This window comes from Colletotrichum tamarilloi, assembly GCF_030869305.1.
Source record: "Colletotrichum tamarilloi strain Tom-12 chromosome Unknown Scaffold_202.1, whole genome shotgun sequence".
NCBI classification, from domain to species: domain Eukaryota; kingdom Fungi; phylum Ascomycota; class Sordariomycetes; order Glomerellales; family Glomerellaceae; genus Colletotrichum; species Colletotrichum tamarilloi.
Window position 1 is genome coordinate 25,004 of NW_026849585.1, and position 20,165 is coordinate 45,168.

Here is a 20,165-nt window from a genome sequence, read left to right on the forward strand (position 1 = left end):
AGATTTAGTTTTAATATTAAAGCGAGAATATTATACTAAACCTATTTTTAAATATATAATAGCCCTTATTAATAATATTAAGTTAACTAAATATATAATAAAAAAGGAAAAGAAACTAAATATAGTAATTATTAATAAAAAGGCTTAGATTTCTTAAATAAATAGAAATTTAATTTATAAATAAAGTAATAAAAAAAGTAATACTTTATTTATAAAAAAAATAGATATTAGTTAAGTAATTATTTTAAAAAAGAGCGTATTAAATTATATAAATAATATAAAAAATTAAGGGTAATAAATAGTAAAACTAGCTTTTATTAGTTTAGCTAATTCTTTATTATATATAAAAATAGATCTAGGAATATAGAACTTAGTAATAGTAGTTAAAATAATAACTTAGAATATCCGCCCCTTATAAAAAATTTAAAAAATAAAAAGAATCTTACCCCTTATATTAACGAATTAAATTATAATAAAATTAATAATATTAATTACTCTTTTTTTATTTTATTAGCTTTTAGAGGATATATAAAACTAAATAAATAAAAAGTAATAAAAACTCTTCATAAATAGGCTTTTATTTATAAATAATAAGGGAAGGTCCCTTAGATAACGGATCTAAAAATAAGTAAAAGGACGAATTTAATAATATAAAATTCTATTTTCTTAATATTTAAAAAAAAATACTACTTTTATTAATATTAAAAAAAAAGATAGTACTAAGTAATTTTAAAAATAACTAAAGAGGTCCTTTTTATACTACTTAGATTACTTAAATACTAAGCTTATATAAGTATTTTATATAAGTAAAAAGTACGGCTTAAATAATTTTTATAAGATTATTTTAAATACTAGGGTATTATAATAATTAATAAAAAAAAAGGGGTAATTTTAAGTACTATAAAAAATTATATTAATAATGCTTAATATATTAATAGTAGGTATTACGAAAATTAGCTTTGGCCTAAGTAAAGAAATTATTACCCTAAGTATAATAAAAATAGAGACGTACTTCGGAATAATAACTTTTTATATTTTACTTATTAATACCCTATTTCTTTTATATTTAAAAAATATAAATTAACTAGGTATTATATTTAATAATATAAGGAATAAAATCTTTAGTAATAAGTACTTTGAAATAGTTAAATAATAATAGGGGTATGCGTTTATAAAGCTTATTAATAATATAAAATTAATTAATTATTTAATAAAAAATAAGCTTAGATAACTATACTAAAGATTTAAATACTTATTAATTATAAAGCTATATAACGTTTTAAAATAATTAAGTTATAATAATATTAAAATAGGGGCGCTAGAGTAGTTAATAAAAGTATATTATTAATACTAAATAAATACGTCAAGCCTACGTAAATTTAAATTTAAATTATATAATAAACTTAATTTTAATTAAGAAATTGTCGTTAATATTTTCTATTTAAATAGTTAACTAGTTCTATATATAATTAATAAAGCTATATTATTTTAAATAGAGTAATTCCTCTAGGATTTATAAATAAAAATAGTATAAATAGCTTTATAAAAAAGCTAGATTAATATATACTAAGGACCGCTAAATAATATTAAAACTAACGTTAATATAAGTTTTAAGTTAATAAAATTTAAAAAAAATATAATAGCTTATAGTATATAAATAAAAATCGTACTTATAAAAACGTATTATAATATTAAAAAAATAAAAAGGGTATACTAGTAGTTAAAAAGGGTATTTAAAATTATTAAAAAAGAAAATCCCGATTTTATTAATAATAAATATTTTTAGATAGTACTTAAGTATTATAACGATATTATAAGGCTTAATAAGCTTATACCGACGCTATTAGTATTTAAAATATATTTAAAAACGACTTTAGCCTTATTACTATTATTAAATATAAACTAACGAGCCTAAATAATTAAAAAAGTAATATAAGCGTTACGTAAAGTAAGCTTAAAAAATTAAGTTAATAAAATAATTACTACGTATAATAAGCCTAATATAGGGGCTAATTTAAATATACTCTTAAATTCGGATATATAAGTTTAGTATAAAATTACTTAGTAATAGGCTAGATTATATAAATTAATTTTTATTAACGAGCGGTTTTATATAATTATAAAAGATCGTAATTAGCTATTTAAAATATTAATTATTATAGTTAGATTATATTATACGGATCCTATTAAAATAATTTTTAACTTATAAAAAAGAAAAAGGTTAAGGGAAATAGTATAACTTATAATAAAAATATAAGAAATTATCCTTAATAAAATCGTTATAATAGTATTAATAAATAATAAAAAAGAGGAAAATACTAAAAGGGTACTAATATTACTAATAAGATATTATAGAAAACTATAATAATAAGCCCTAACGTAGTAATTTATTATTAATAATAAGGTATTTAATATTTTTTATATAATAAAAAAGAAAGCCGATTTTAAATTAGTAGTTAAACTACGTAAAAAAAGTATTATTATAATTATTAAAAAGCTATATAAGGGATTAGATCTTATTAAAATAAATACTTTGTATAATCGAGGGGTCTATTAATTTATCTTTTACGACCCTAAGAAATATAAAAGTCTTTATATATTTAAATTACGAATAATATATAAAATTAAAGGAAAAAAAATACCCTAATTATATAAAAAATCTAAGTATATAATTTAGGGGTACGATAACGTTAAAAAAGCGACGCTATTTACTTAATTATTTATAATATAGTGCTATAGTTAATAATTAATAATAATACTAATAGTATTATTATAAAAAAAGGGATACGAGATTTAGAACTATAATATTATTTAAACTTATACTTAATTAGCTATAGGGCTTATAAAAAAAATCCTAGCTTATTTATTAAAAAAAATAGTTAGTAAGTATTTAAAAAATACGATTATTAAAGTACTTAAACTACTATATAAGCTCGTAAAATCGGGTACTTATTAATAAACTATATATTACGATTTTTATATTAATTAATTATTAATAGTTATATCTATATACGACCCGTATTTACTAATTTCTAAGTATAAAAATAAATAATTTAGAATTATTAAAATATAAACTAACGATATATTAAGCCTATTTAATATTAATTTTATAAAAAAAGAGGATAAGGAGCTTTAAAAAGCGGGCTTTATAACTAAACTAAAAGAGGTTTTTATAATAAATAACTTATTAATATTTAATAATAAGATTTTTATAATTAAAAAGAAAATTATTATTTTTAAATAAAAGGAGTAGAGTAAAAAAATTACCCTCGTTAATTTAAATATAATTAATATTAAAAAATAATATAAAGCTAAGCTTATACGAGGGATATATATTATAAATATATACTAACCTAAAATAATTTTTAACTATATTAAAATAGTATAAATTATAATTTTAACTAAATAAGATATTAAAATACTTAATAAGTAGCTTAAATAATAATAAATAAATCTCGATCGAGGCCTCGTTTATTACTTAATTAACTTTATTATTAATAAGCTCTACGTTTTTATTAATAAGTTATTTATAAATAATAACGACCTTACTTCGTAATTAAAATATATTATTATCCTAGTTAATAAGAGTATAAATAAGAGCGAATTTACTATATATAATAATATAATCTATTATTTATTAATTAAAAATAAATAAGTAATAAAAAATATATTAGTATTAAAAGTTTATAATATAGTTAATAGTATTAACTTTACCTACGTAATTTTAATAATATTAAAGAGAATTACTAATTAACTTAACTTTTTACTAATCTTAATAATTATTTATATTAATTCTTATTTATTATATAAATACCTCGTTAAATTAGGAATAAAAAAAGAAGAGGCTTATAATTAATATTATAGCTTTTAAATAATTATATAAAAAGCACAAGATCCTTAAGATTTATTAAATTAATAATAATAATAACCTCGTTAACGCTTTTATAAAAGTAGTACTTAATAAGGGGTTAAAATAATTTATAAATAATAAAAAAAGTTAATATATAAATAAAGAAATAACCCCCCGATAGGGTAATCCGCCGGGGCCGTACCGTATATTACGTATTAAAGAAAACTAAGTATATTACGCTCTATACTTAATTATTAATTAAAACTCTTAACTTTCCCCCGCCCGTTTAGAAAACAAGCTATACCTACTCTAATATATATAAAACCTCTTAATACTAGCCCGTATAAGCGGCTAGATCCCGTATTATATACTCCTTCTTATTAAGAGTTAGGGGGCCCCTTATATATTCCTTTATATTTATAATATAGCTTATATTAAAGGGATTTCTAGCTCTATAAAATATAATTTCTAAACCGGTATTAATATACTAAATTTTAATATTTATATTAGCCCGGCTATTTATAGTATTTATATTATTACCTAGCTAGATTCCGTATTATTAAAAAGTACTTCGCTATTTTTTAAGTATATTTATATTAGTTATAATAGCTATAGCGTTAAGTTAACTAAAGAGGGCGCCTAGCCTAAGAGGGGTAGACTTATTAATAAGTATTTTTAGAGTAGGTTCTTATCGAAGTAGTAGTTTATATATTAATAGGTTTGTTTAGTAAATTTATTTAGTAGATTTGTTTAGTTTAAATAGAGTTTTGGGTAATATTAGAAGCGATAAGGATAAAAAAAATCTTTATAAGCTCTAAAGAGTAGTAAATATTAGCCTATTTAGCCCTTTTTTTAAAAACCTCTATGTTATTATTAAAATTTAGAACCTTTATAGTTAAGGGCCGCCTCTAATTATTATAGCCGACTATTATAGCTAACTATTACGGCCGACCTCTATTATCGACTTTTTTAACTAGCGCCGTTATTAAAGAGGGTAGCTTACTTATCTTAAATTATATAGCGGTTTTTATATTAAAATTATTATATTATATTAAGCGCGTACTTAGGATATATTGCGCGTATTATATAGTTAAAAAGTATACTATATTATACAATTTCTCTTAAAAGTATAATCCCGTTAAGGTCGATCTTTTGCGCCTATAAAGCCGGAAAAAAACCACTATAAATAAAAAAATAAGTTATATAAAAAAAAAAAAAAAAAAAACGACTTAGTAAACGGGCCCGAGGTTAAATTATATTTCTAATTATAATAAGTAAATTAATAAAAAAAAAAGAAAATTAGTATTAAATTAAAAATTTAATTTAATTATAATATATAGCTAATTATATAGGGGCTAATTAAGGGCCCTATTTATAATTATTATAGCTAGCTTAACTTATAATTAGAACCTCTTTTTTATATTTATATAAAAGTTAATATAGTTTAATTAATCTCTTTATTAACCTATAGTTCGAACTAACTACTTTATAATAAGGATATTAATAAGTACTTCTTATATAACGGTTATAGTAAGAAACTGTTATAGGAGATGCATTATAGTTAAGCAGTCCGGGTGGGGGATAATATTGAAATATCTAGCTAAGGTAATTAATTTTAAGCAGGGTGTATGTATATGATGTGTAAACAAATTGCTCACTAAACCAAATTCAAGGGGGTTGGGACTTAAAGACTGGAGAGGTTCCCAGCAATCTCATGCAGGAGATCGACTAAGCATTTGAAAATGTTGACATTGCCCTGAAGGAAGCTGGCGGCCAAGGATGGTCATAAGTCTTCCGCATCCGGTTGTATGCACTTGACGAGGCCTGGACTGAAGATGGCCTTGGCCGAATGGTAGAGAACATGAGGAAGTGGGCTCCCAACCATGCGCCAATTCTGACAGGTATTGGGGCCTCAAAGCTTGGGCAACCCGGTATGCGGCTCGAAGTTGAGGTCTCGGCCTACGACCCCAATGGTCCTAGATAGACTCCAAGACTGGCCAATTGCCGCCTTTGGTATATGAACAAGCAAGAATATATTAATATCATTTCTGATGACCTCTGACTCATTTGTAGATGAGATTAAGTGATGTTCCTACTCTCGTGGAATCCAGGTCAGTGGCATAGTACAATTGGACGACGCAGTTGCAACCAGTTGTTCAATGATGCTGCTGTCATCTCGTCCTCAAATCCCAGAACTCTGAGTAACACCCCCGCAGCTATGTAATGGGTATCACGAATTTTGTTGAAGTACTTGATGACTACACAGTTGTCGCAAAAGCCCCTCAGCTTGAGGCCCTGGGTGCTACCTCTTTCTCTGCCAGTACCAAATTCCAACACCAGCAATAGCAATCGCTGACGAAGTGAGAATTCGCATCGTCTTCTTGATTGCGGGAGAGACCACCATCTCTGCGGCAACATGAAAGTCGGACATGGCGTTGATGCGCGGGTAAGGGTCCTCGGGAACGTCTTTCCCTAGGAACGTGCAGATCTCTTCCCAGCCAAATCCCTTTTCAAGGTTCAAGATCAGAAGCCTGTCAGCAGGCACAAGAGCTTTCACACTCTCTAAACTGTTGCAATCGTCAACATCTGCTCATGGCGATTTTGAAGCGCAAGACGTCAACTCACTAATCAACATAGCTCTTGGAAAGTGCTTCATTGAACCCAGGGGAACTGGGCTCCAGGCCGCCAGACCATCTGTATGTCATGGCTCTGAATAGTGCAGTAAGCTCCCAGATAAAGCTGTCAAAGTATCTGGCGATTGACAAAGGCGGCTTCGCTAGCTTTGCATGATAGGCTCCGAGGGATCCCGCAATTGACTTGGCCCATGACTCCGGGGTACGCTCCGTCAAGATGAACTTGACATCCGGGTCTTCCAGGTACTCTTTGATGATGTTTGGACAAAGATAGCAAGGACTTTCGACGATGCACTAAAGGTTTATGGTATTAGATGAGCTCCTCTAACCAGCTCTCACAGCCGGGACACCTGAACTTACATCATAACCGGCGAAGAGTTTGTCAAACTCGGCTCGTTGAAATGGCTTGTCGCTGTCGTTGGCAATGATAGCCTCCTGGAGTGCTCTCATCTGCTGAAAGCCATAGGGTAGGAGTTCTGAGATGTGGAAGGGGGTATACCCCAAAGTCTTCAGTGCTTGCCATAAACCAAGAGTTCCAGTACTGGTGAACAGATGAGTGAAGTGTCTCCAAACCTTGATATTGCGCTTTCGCTATAATTCTTACCGGCTAGGACCAAGTCCAATAATTTTCATCGAGCGGCTTTCTGCGGGAGCGGGAAGTTTATCGATAGCTCGGGACATTTTGACAGATCTGTGAAGGATGCAGTAAAGCTTGTTGGCACATTGGTGTAAGCAGCGCGGTGTCGCTGACCCTTTTACTCGTAACCTCCAAATGTTTCTCCGCTGGTAGACTCCATTGCAACTGCCGGGTTACCTACCCCAACTGCCCCTGGCTCGTTATCAACTCCATCAACATGCCACTGACTCGTGATGCTCGCCGACTCATGCGTGTGGGTTCCCAATGCCCGGGGTAATAATTGAGTTTGGAACGTCGTATCTCGACCCGCATGGGACTTTTCAATCAGCGCTCTGCAAAGATAATGTCAAGATAGCTATCTGGAATTACCCTTACCATGGGTCGATTACGGATGATCTTATCCTTCAGGCGTGTGTTGTGCTGTTGGTATTGACAAATCGACACGGATGGACGAATCAGGAGCTTTAGAGTTTGAGGCATATCGATAGATTCATAATACCTGCTAGATGCAATAACTGTGTGTCTCTGTTTCGTGCTGCAATGCCAACTGAATCCGCTAGGTGTTCGTCCAATCACCAAATCCAACAGATCATCACCATAGCATTGTTCAACTACACCGCGCCGTGAACGCGATGCACCTTTCAACACCAGACGAAATGGCCACGGCTACAGCCACGACCACGAAAACTCGTCGGCCGCTCAAATTCTTGTTGCATTGTTTCTCCGCCACCGGCCATGTTTTGCCAATGCAGGCCGTCGCCAGGGAGCTGGTTGAACGTGGCCATGAAGTCGTTTGGACTACCATAGCACCCCAGGAGCAACGAGTCCTTGCATCGGGGGCGAGATTCATTACCGCGGAGGAAGTAGTGAAAGTAGATGCCAACCTAGAGGGCGCCAATCCGAAAGACATGGCCGAGACGGCAGAAGTCATGTTCCGAGGGCGCGTTACGGCACAAGTCGCTGATATCCGTCGTGTCCTCAAGACGTTCAAGCCGGACTTTGTTCTCACTGACGCTCTGCCTCAGGGCGTCGCAGCGCTCTACGAGCTGGGCGAGATTCCTCATTACGCAACTCTGGGGGTTGTCCCGTTGTATCTGCCCGACATAGGGCCTGAGCCCATCGAGCATGCTGCTCAATCTGCTCTAGGAATGCTCATCAGTCAACCACAACTAGTCCTGCCCACGATCAACCCAGAGAGAGAGAAGCTCGGGCTGCCCGCCCTCAAAGTCACAGACACGTACTCTTACAGTCCTTTCCTGCACATCCAGGCTTCGTGTCCTTCCCTGGAATTCCAGGAGGGCCCTAAGCCTATTCTTCCTCAGGCTCAGTATGTCGGACCTCTGGTTACACGTCTTGGAGGTGCAAGTGTTGGTATGCCAACGTGGTGGCAAGATGTCCTCGACGCCAAATCCATTATTGGAATCACACAGGGCACGTTTGCCATGGACCCGACGTCACTTATCATTCCCGCCATCAAAGCGCTTCAGGACGACAAGAGTCACTTGCTGGTTGTGCCATCAAAACTCGCCGACGAGATCCGCGATAAGGTCAAGATCGAGGATAACGTCCGTATCGCGGATTGGGTTCCCTATGACCTCCTCCTTCCACGCTGCCGTCTGCTCGTGACGAATGGTGGATACGGCAGTGTTACGCAAGCCCTTTCACACGGCGTCCCTCTCGTCTGCGCCGGAACTTCGGAGGACAAGAAGGACACAGCTGCGCGAGTGACTTGGGTTGGTGCGGGCATTGATCTGAAGACCGATACTCCCTCAGTAGACCAGGTTCGCGATGCAGTGCACAAGGTGCTCAATGAGACAAGTTACAAGGAGAATGCGACGAGAATTGGAGAGGAGCTCAATGCACAGGGTGGTGCCAAAAGAGCGTGCGATTTGTTGGAAAAGGCGGCGGTAGAGCTAAGCGCCCCGACGGGGGAAACATAGATAGAAAACCCACGAAGAATAGAATAATGTCGTAGATTCCCTACAAGAATTGATAGAATTTGAAATCTGCAAGCTGTGACATGATGACAGCAAACTTTGTTCTCGTAGAGTCCCATTCTGTTTGCGTCACACGTGTGGTAATTTACGAACCCAGTCAATTTTCTGCCTGTCAGCGTTTTGCCAAGAAGTGATACAACGTTGTACGCTGACATCGTGCAGATAACGCGGAGTCTAAAAAACCAAATTTAACACCACTTTTGAACACGGACCAAACGTTCGTCCCGACGGGAAGCTCGGACTTTACGACATGCAAATTCATGCTAACAAGTGATTGAAAATAATGAGCGAATAGGGATAATCAACATCATAAACTATATCGGATATCAAGTAATAAAGAATAGCTACACCACCACGCAACAGCTTAGTATCTCATCACTCATTATTATGGCCTCCGAGCCTGAATCATGTCCTTCTCGCAGTCAAACGACTGGGGGCTGAGATATGTCACCACCCTTAATTGACCCTTGGCCAGAGCACATCCGACATAGTAATGACTGCCACAACGAGTTTCCAGAGTTTTGCGCCCACTAAGAGACTCGTTAGCAATTGCAAGCGATGAGTGGATTGGGAGGATCTTACAAGATATCATTCAGGGCTTGTTCGTAGTTGTCCATCATTGAGTCCGACCGACGGGTAGAGAAGAACTTGCGAAGGCGGGCAAGAACGTCTACGTCATTCTTGCTAAAATAGTTGGGAGAAATGTACACCTTTGGTGAAATCGCTCTACCACATCCGAGGGTGTAGTAGAAGCCCGGTGATGCACGTCCGGGGGCGTCATCATCGAGAACATCTGGTGCGTCCGCTAAGAAGGTCTTCCAAAAGTCCTTGAGGTCGTCAATCGCCTCGCCCGACATATCTAGCTTGCCCCCGAGGGTCAGACAGTCCATCATATACTCGAAGGTTGTATGCTTTGCTCTGATGTACACCTTGATGCGAGCGTCTTTCGGTGCGAGGCAGTCGATGGCGAGGATGCCCGTCTCGAAGCTGTACTTCTTTGTGCCTTCTCTAAGGAATTCCAGGAGGGGTTCGGCACCGAGTGATTTGAACTGGTCGGTCGGGAGGCTACGAATAGACTGCTCCACGAGCTCGAGGTTTGTGATGCCGAGCTCTTCGGCCTTAAGCCCGGGATAGATATAGATCTTCATGACGGGTCCGCTCTTCTCGATGTCGAGGGCCACTACTGTGCCTGCCTTTGGCGTTGTCTCTTCGATGAAGCAGTCCACGGTCTTTGTCCGCGTACCATGGGGCAGGATTTGTCTTGTGAAGTGGTTGTACCATTCCAGGTCCAGGTTGGGAACCAGCTTTTGTTGCTGAAGCTTGAAGATCCAGTCGTTTGTTGCGTGTCTGTTGAGGGGGTCGAGCTCTGTGCCAGCGTGAAGGCCAATGGGCTCGAAAGAGTAGCGAACGACAGCTTGGTTGTCGCGGCCCCATTCCCAACTAAAGTCAATGGGGGTAGAGTCTGGTGTCCCGGGACTTCTCCATCTTCTGACATTGCCGTGGCAGTCTGGTGAGGGGCCGAGCTCAGGAGCGACGAAGAGGGAGTAGAAGTTGAGCTCGCGGTACTGGTCTGCTGCGCTGTAGCCGGCGTATTTCCGGAGCTTAGAAAACATGCGCCCTGTCTTATCCCACCAGAATTGGGAATCGTCGTCCCTGAACCGCAAGACGGAGTTCAGAAAGTCCCAGGGCTCATTTGACATGATCATTTCACCCATATTGAATATGATACCGCGGCGCAGGACGTAGTGATTGGAGCAAAGTAATGTGAGAGGCAAAAGTCGAGGCGCAAGAGCGAGAGCGAAGGCAGCTCAGCAGAACTCCCAGACGATCTAGCTGGTATTATTATTAATATCCCTATTATAAAGTAGTTAGTTCGAACCGTAGGTTAACGAAGAGATTAATTAAACTATATAAATTTCTATATAAGTATAAAAAAAAAGTTCTAATTATAAATTAGGCTAGCTACGATAATTATAAATAGGGCCCTTAATTAGCTCCTATATAATTAGTTATATATTATAATTAAATTAAATTTCTAATTTAATACTAATTTTCTTTTTTTTTTATTAATTTATTTATTATAATTAGAAATATAATTCGACCTTAGGCTCGTTTATTAAGTTATTTTTCTTTTCCTTTTTTTTTATTCTTTTTATATAACTTATCCCTCTATTTATATATTAACTTTTTTATTATTTACGAATTATTTTAACCTCTTATTAAGTACTATTTTTATAAAAGCGTTAATAAGGTTATTATTTTTATTAATTTAATATATTTTAAAGATTTTACGCTTTTTATACGATTATTTAAGGGTTATAATATTAATTATAAACCTTTTTTTTCTTATTGTTCTTAATTTAATAACGTATTTATATAGTAAATAAAAATTAATATAAATAATTATTAAGATTAGTAAAAGGTTAAGTCGATTAGTAATCCTCTTTAATATTATTAAAATCGTATAAGCGAGGTTAACGTTATTAATTATATTATAAATTTTTAATATTAAGATATTTTTTATTACTTATTTATTTTTAGTTAACGAGTAATAAATTATATTATTATATATAATAAATTCGCTCTTACTTTTATTTTTATTAATTAAGATAATAATATACCCTAATTATAAAGTAAAGTCGTTATTATTTATAAATAACTTATTAATAAAAATATAGAGTTTATTAGTAGCGAGGTTAATTAGGTAATAAACGAGGCTTTAATTAAGATTTATTTATTATTACTTAAGCTACTTATTAAATATTTTAATATTTTATTTATTTAGTTTTATAACTTACGCTATTTTAGTATAATTAAAAATTACTTTAAGTTAGTATATATTTATAATATATATTCCTCGCGCGAGCTTAGCTTTATATTATTTTTAATATTAATTACGTTCGGGTTAACGAGGGTAATTTTTTTACCCTACCCTTTTTATTAAAAGATAATAGTTTCTTTTTTAATTATAAAAATCCTATTATTAAATATTAATAAGTTATTTGTTATAAGAACCTTTTTGAATTTTATTATAAAGCCCGCTTTTTAAAGCTCCTTATTCTCTTTTTTTATAAAGTTAATATTAAATAGGCCTAATATATCGTCGGTTTATATTTTAACAATTCTAAATTATTTGCTTTTATATTTAAAAACTAATAAGTATGGGTCGTACGTAAATATAATTATTAATAATTAATTAATATAAAAATCGTAGTATATAGCTTATTAATAAGTACCCGATTTTACGAGCTTATATAATAATTTAAGTACTTCAATAATCGTACTTTTTAAGTACTTATTAATTATTTTTTTTAGTAAGTAGGTTAGGATTTTTTTTATAAACCCTATAGCTAATTAAATATAGGCCTAAGTAATATTATAGCTCTAAATTTCATATCCTTTTTTTTATAATAATATTATTAATATTATTATTAATTATTAGTTATAGCGCTATATTATGGGCAATTAAGTAAGTATCGTTATTTTTTTAACGTTACCGTACCTCTAAATTATATACTTAGATTTCTTATATAGTTAGGGTGTTTTTATTTTTTTATTTTACGTATTATTTATAATTTAAATATATAGAGATTTTTATATTTTTTGGGGTCGTAGAGGATAAATTAATAAACCTTTTAATTACGTAAAGTATTTATTTTAATAAGATCTAATCCCTTATATAGCTTTTATTATAATAACTTTAACTATTTATAGCCTTACCGTACGTTACGTAACCTTAGTTATATAATTACCGAGGCCTACTTCGCTTATACCCTCTATATTAGAGCGAGCTTCGAGCCTATTTTTTATTTTTAATAAATAACCGTTCTCTTTATATACGTTAATACCCCTATAATAACTTTATAATAATTATAAGCCTAGCTCTAACTTAGACCCCTATACTTTTATTAAAAAGTTACTTCTTAAGGACTATAGTTTATTATATCCTTTTTTATAATATTATTTAACTCTTATTATAGTTATTAAGCTTAAATCTAAATAAATTAATATTTTTTAAAAAAACTACTAATATTCCTAAGTAAAAGCTTAATTACTAATAAAACTAACTAAAGTAATACTTTACTTTATAAATTAAAGCCTAGTTAAAGGATATCTAGGACTTTCTAAACTTAAATAACTATATTTTTTTATTAAATTTATTACTTTTTATAAAGTTTACTTTTTTAATTAAAGAATACGTTAAGATATAAAATATTATTTAAAATTAAGTATATAAAACGGCCTTAACTAAATATTAACAAAAACTCGAGGAGTTTATTTAATAATAAACCGAATAGTTAAAAAACGAGATTATAATTAAACCCTTAGTTAAAAATAATTAAATTAAATAACTAGTTATTCTAATAAAACTAAAGGCCGTAATAATAAACTAAGTATATTTTATTAAAGAATATGCCTCTTTTATTTAGTAAACCGTATTTAAAATAATCTTTTATTTTTAAAAAAAAAGATCGTACGAATTAATAAATTACTAAATCTCTTTTAAAATTACTTAGGAAATTTTAGAGAATATAAAAAAAAAACTTATCGATTTTTTAAATTACTCCTTTTATATTATAATCCGGGGTTTTAAATAAAAGTACGTACTAAGTAACTTTAGTTTATTTATAATTATAAAAAAGAAATTTAACGTAATTATAAATAGGGCGAACTCTAGTATTAACTTATTAACTTAGATTAAAAACTTCTTCTTAGTTTACCGTTAGGTAATATAGCTTAAGCTATTTAAAGTCTAAAGTACCTTTATTTTAAAAGCCTTTTTTTATATAACCGTACGTTACTTCGCTCTAAACTAGTTTAATTAGGAGCTTATTAATATTATTAAACTAAAATAAAAAAGGGAAGTAATCCTTAATATAAGGTATTATACTAAGATTTTTAATAACTTATTATATAAAGAAATAATATATAATAAGAGTTATAAACGAACCCCTATAATATTCGTAATATTAATAAATCGCTTAAATTTTTTTAAATAAAACGAAATAACTTTTAACTTATTTATTAATTACTCTTATAAAGGGTCTTATTATTAGAAATTAATAAACTATATAAAAGTAGAGCTTATTTTAATAAGTAAAATAAAATAAGAATATATTTAACTAAGTAGTAACGAAGCTTAGAAAATAATTTCTTATTTAAACTAAGAAAAGTATATAGACCTTCGTACTAATCTTATTTAGAAGGGCTAAATTTATATAAAACCCCCTCTTAAATAAAGTAATAGTAACTAAGGTCGTTTTAAAAAAATAATTAAAACTAATAAGCTAAGTAATAAAAAAAACTCTAAAGGGACCTACTCTTTAAATATCGTAATTATAATTATTAATATTAGTCTACTCCCTAAACTAAATATAAAGGATAATAAGAATAATAATCTTATTATCTTTTCTATCCCCTTTATTAGCTTATACTTCTTTTTTAAAAATACGGTTATAAATAATTATAATACTATTTACTTTATTAATAATTAATTACTTTTAAAGCTAGATTCTATTTAATAGAGTAATAGTTTAGAGAATATAGACTTTAAAACGGTATTTTATCTTATTATTATTAAGGGAACGAGGATTATATAAAATATTTTTATAAAACCGAAGGGGCCTAGGATAGAGTACCTTACCTTTTATAATATTGGTTTTATTAAAAACTTTTATATAAACGTTATATTAAAAGCTCTTTTTTAAAAAACGGGTATTTAGTACTTAGGTTTTAATTATACTTTTTAGTTCGGTAGTAAATTTAAAAACGTTATTATTAAGTAGTTTAAAAAAAAAGTTAATCTAATTTTTTTAAAATATAAGCCTTATTCGTCCTATTTTTTATTTAAAAATTAGTTTTTACTTATTAATATAATTTTAATACGTAGTATATAGCGTTTACGTTTTTTATATTAGTTAAAGAACGATTAATTAGATATAGCCTAGTTTTAGTACTTTAAATCTAAATATCTCGTACTAATAATACTTAAAAAGCTCGTTTTAGCTACTCGGGGAGTAAGGATTAAAGGACTAAGCTATTTAAAATACTAATACTATATAACTACTTATATAAAATAGGTTATTTTATAACGTACTTTAAAATAAAAAGTTACCTAACTTTATTATAAGATCTTATAAAACCTCTTTAACTACTTATTAGTTTATAAATAAAATAAGTAGCTAATATTAATTAAAAATAAGTATTTAAGTAGGATCTTTATTTGTTTATAAGTTATAAAGACCTATAATATAATATTTAAAGTCTTATACCTTTTTAAATAATAAGTATATATATAAAAGGGCGTAGTTATTTATAAGATTTAATAAAATATAAAACGTATAATAATCGTAATTAATAATAAAACTCGTTTTTAAATATAAATACGGAAGTTAAAAATAGACTTAGAAATTATTTTTTTATATATAAAAAACTAAATAAAAGAGGGGAACGAGCTAGCTAAGAAATTATTAATAAAGCGATTAGTATAATATTAGTAATTAACTTACTAAACGAACTCTAAATAAAAGCTATATTAATTATAGCTTATTTATATAATATTAGCCCTAGGTAACGTATTAATTAGTTATTATTAATTTAAATTAAAAAAATCTAGTTCGCTTATTATTTTAAATAATAATAATTAATAAATATACTAAAGCTTATTTACGATTTACGTCTTTATTAAGAATAAATATATATATATAGCTATAAAACGTACTCTTTTAAAAAAGATTATAAAAAAAGAATTAATAAAAGACGTTTTAAAATAAAATAGAAGGGATATATTAAGTACTTTATAAGTTATATAACGAACGCCTATAACTTATATAAAATTTAAATCCCCTCGCTTTTAAAAATTATTATTATTTAAAATATAACGTTTAATAAAATAGCTTTTTATTTAAAAAATAATATTAAAACCGTAATTTATTTATTTAAGTTAAGGGCTATAGTAAATAAGATTTAATAACTACTTATAATAATCGAACCTAAGTTTTAATTATTTAAAATTATAAATAAAAAAGAGGCCGTATTAATTAATAATAAAAAGTAGCTATTACTACTTATACTCGCTTTATAAAAAGTAAATAAGGCTATAAATAAGCTTAGTTCGTTTCTAAATAAATAAAGTAAGTAATTATTTATTCCTAAACTAATTTTAAATTTTATAAATTAAAAATTAAAAACGAACCTTATTTAACTAATTAAGTTAGCGAGCGAGGCTATAAAAAAATTAATCCTTTTATTAAGAGGATTAAAAATATAATATATATATAAATAAAAATAAAGACTTTTTAAAGCTCTTATAAGAAGGATCTTTTTATTTAACTAAACCCTAACGAACCCTTTTAATAAATAAGCTTATATTAAAAAATAAGAATAATAAATAATTTAGTTAGTAACTCTAATATAATTAGTATATATAGCTAAAAAAAGAATAAGTATATTAAATAAAGCTAGAAATTAAAAAACTAATTTTTAAAAATATTTATTTAAAACCCGAGTTAATAAGAGCGATTTAAGTAGTACTCTTTTTATACTTAAATAAAAAGAGACTAGGACTTTTTTTTTAATATATATATACTTAATTAATAAAAAGTAATTAACGAGGTAACCTAAGGGTATTAAATACTATATTATTACGTTTATATTATAATTAATAAAACGAAGTACGTTTTACTAATCGTAATTTAATTTAACTAAATCTATATAAATTAATTAATTACCTTTTTAAAGAAATAGAAAGATATTTTTAAAATACTAGAACCTTTAAGAAGTTAATTCGTAAAAGTAGTATAGTTAAAAATTTAAAAACTAAAAAAAATAAATACTTAAAAAGTAGTTAGTAGGGCGTCGGTTATTTCTAAATTAATACTCCTTAAATAGGTATTTAATTATAAACTTAATAATAATAATTACCTCGATTATTATAAAATAAGAATTTATATTAAAAAGGACTTTTAAAAATAATACTTCTTAAAAAAGACTTATATAGTAATATTAATTATTAAGACGTTTAGAGTAGCTATAGCTATTACTATTTAATTTAATTTAAAAGTTTATTAATATAATATTATAAACGCCTTTCTAAACGTAATTAAGAAACTAAATAACCCCCCTATTATTTATAAATTTTTAAATAGCTTTTATAAGCTAAGAATATATATAAAACTCGAGTAGGCCTTATATAATACTTATAATATTTTATTATTATAATACAAAGAATTAGTATTAATTTTTAAAAGTCTAGGTCTTTTATTTATAAATAAGGACCCGTACTTATTTTAAAACTTTATTAAAAAGGTCTTAATTCTTTTTTATATAAATAATATCCTCGTTTTTTATTATAAAAATTACGTTTACGAGGCCGGTTAAGTAACTAAGGGACTTAAAAAAAAGTATAAAATAAAAAACTAGGGGCTAGTTTTATAATATTTTAAAATAAGGGTCGTTTATAATTAACTAAATAAAAAGATCTACTTAGTTTATAATTAATATTTTAAGAGAGTAGCTAAAAAGTTCGATTTTACTAACTTTATTACCCCTACGACCCTATTATTAATAGTCCTAATTAAAAAAAACCTAAGGATTATATCCCTAAATAAGACTAAATCTTTTTAAAAAAAAGTCGGATCGATATTATATATAGCGATTATAATTTAGCTTAACGTTATTTTTATATATATTTTACTCTCTTAGTTTTTAATAAACCCGTTTTATTAATATTATTTTATTATAAATTAGGTTATATAATACTTTTTTTATATATAATACTTAGTAATATACTTTAAAATCTCGGGGAGTAACTAGGTATTACTAATTATAAGCAACGCTTCGTTTATAAATAATAAAGAGACTTAAAAATTTTTATAAAGTTTTATAATCTCCTTTTTTAATAGCCTCGTTTAGTAAAAAGTAGTTTATTAAAATATAGTAATTATATTAACTACGGAGGCCGAATTACTAAGCTTAGAATATATAATTAAAAAAATACTTATTTTTAAATACTTTTTTAAAAATATTTTATTTAAGCTCGGTAATATATAAAAAATATATTATAATAATTATTAAATAATTAGATTTATAATAAAAAAAGGGAAACGTATTTTAACTTACTTACGCTACGTTAATATTTAAAATATATAGTTATAATAAGAGTACTTAAGAAACTTATTTTAAATAGTTTATATATTAATAAATAAAATACTAGTTAATAGTTTTATAAAAAACTTTTTTAAAATAAAGTTCGAGTACTTTATATCGTTCTTAAATATAAAAAATATACGAAAGATAATTATATTAAACGAGAGGACGTTTAAAAAATAATAAAACGGCCTAGGGAGCCCGGTTTTTAATTAAAAAACGTAGCTTATAGCTAAAGAGTATAAAATCGCTTTAGTAACTCCGTTAGGTTATTTAAAAAAAAGCTATTTATTTAAAAGGGTAAGTACGAATTTATTTAAAAAGGACTTAAACGCGGGCTATATACTTAAAGGGATATATAAATTAATAAAGTCTATTGAGATAGTGGGAGTATTTATTGATACTGTGTATTAATACTGTGTAATTAATATCGAGAACCGCCCGAGTAACTAGTAAAGGCAGAATAAAAAAAACAAATATAAATTAATAAAAATATTAATTCCGATTTAGATATTATTTACTTTCGTAAGTAAAATAGCTAATACTATTACGTCCTTAATAAGTTCTTTTAATAATACTTCTAGTATAAAAAGAGCGCTTATAAATACCTTTTTTATTAAAGCCTCGCTTATATAAACCCCCTTACCCTTACCCTTACTTAAAAAACCGTTATATTTAAAAGCCTTACGTAACGCTACTATTACATAAGTTAAGGACTATATATTAAATTATAAATAATAAATAAAATAAGAATAGCTAAGAACTTATTTTATAAAGTATAAGTAGTTCTATACCTATAGCCGTAGTTACTACTACTTATTTTATTAACGCTTACTTAAAATATAAAAACTTTATACCTAAGTCCTATATATACCCCTTAAGAATAGGGGCATAACCCGTTTTTTTATAAATTTAGTAACGTTAGTATTTATTATTAATACGTAAATTTAAAAAGTACGTACTATCTAAACGGCTACTAAGAGTACTTTTAATATACTTAAGGTATTTATAACCGAACGGGGGAGGTAGAGGTACTAGCTTATATTAAACCTTAATATTAAAAATAATACTAAAAAGGTCCGCTATTAAAAATTAGTTTTATAAATAATAATAAATAAAAAGATATTATATATATAGTTAATTACTTTATACTTTTTAAAAAGAGGTAAAAGAGGGGGTTATAAACTTATTTTACTATTTTAATCCCCCTAAAAAAAGTCTTTTTTTTTTTTTTTTTTTTTTTTTTTTTTCTCTTTTTTATATAAAAAAAAGTAAGAGAGGGGGTTATAAACCTTTTTTTATTTATACTATCTTTTTAAAAAACGAGGACTTCTTTTTAACCTCTAAAAAGGAGCAAAAAAGGGGGCTATAAACCCTCTTTACTTCTACTACCCTCCTAAATAACTCGTTTAGCTATAAGGCTATTATTTATTAAATAAAATAATTAAATTAATATTAAATAAATAAAGCCGTATTATTAATTAAAAAATAAAATAAAAAAAAAATATTACTTACCCTCTATAGGCTCGTTATCGGGGCTAGGGGAGCTACTGCTCTTTTTTAAAGTCGTAGTTTCGTATTTACGCTTTTTAACCTCCCGTATTATAATAATACGAGCCCCCCCCGACGGAGCAATCCGCCGGGGCCGTACCGTGTATTACGTATTGGGGAAAACTGGGTATATTGCGCTCCATACCTAACTACTAATCAAAACAGCAGTCAACCGACTCGACCATTGTCTCCCTTTCATCAACAGCTCCCAACCTTCCGCCGCCCGCCTACAGGGCGAGCTTCACCCACTCCAACGCGCACAGGACCTCCTGGTGCCAGCCCGCGTGGGCAGCCAGGTCCAGCATAATCTGTTCTTTTATATGGGTATTATCGTTACCCGGGGGGTCCCG

The 20,165-nt window shown here is 28.8% G+C and overlaps 3 protein-coding genes across 3 annotated transcripts; 1 reads left to right on the forward strand and 2 right to left on the reverse strand.

Annotated features, from left to right (window-relative positions):
* Window positions 1-6,152: 6,152 nt before the first annotated feature.
* On the reverse strand, window positions 6,153-7,164 carry CTAM01_16186 (uncharacterized protein; the record flags this gene model as incomplete). Its single annotated transcript, XM_060532179.1, has 4 exons — window positions 6,153-6,417; window positions 6,476-6,777; window positions 6,844-7,024; window positions 7,088-7,164. 4 exons carry the CDS (start codon window positions 7,162-7,164, stop codon window positions 6,153-6,155), a joined length of 825 nt encoding a protein of 274 aa, XP_060373245.1.
* A 612-nt stretch (window positions 7,165-7,776) lies between these two features.
* CTAM01_16187 (MGT family Glycosyltransferase) lies at window positions 7,777-9,060 on the forward strand (the record flags this gene model as incomplete). The annotated part of the gene is made up of 1 exon (XM_060532180.1): window positions 7,777-9,060. One exon carries the CDS (start codon window positions 7,777-7,779, stop codon window positions 9,058-9,060), a length of 1,284 nt encoding a protein of 427 aa, XP_060373246.1.
* A 442-nt stretch (window positions 9,061-9,502) lies between these two features.
* Window positions 9,503-10,832, reverse strand: CTAM01_16188 (aromatic prenyltransferase; the record flags this gene model as incomplete). The annotated part of the gene is made up of 2 exons (XM_060532181.1): window positions 9,503-9,647; window positions 9,700-10,832. 2 exons carry the CDS (start codon window positions 10,830-10,832, stop codon window positions 9,503-9,505), a joined length of 1,278 nt encoding a protein of 425 aa, XP_060373247.1.
* Window positions 10,833-20,165: the final 9,333 nt, after the last annotated feature.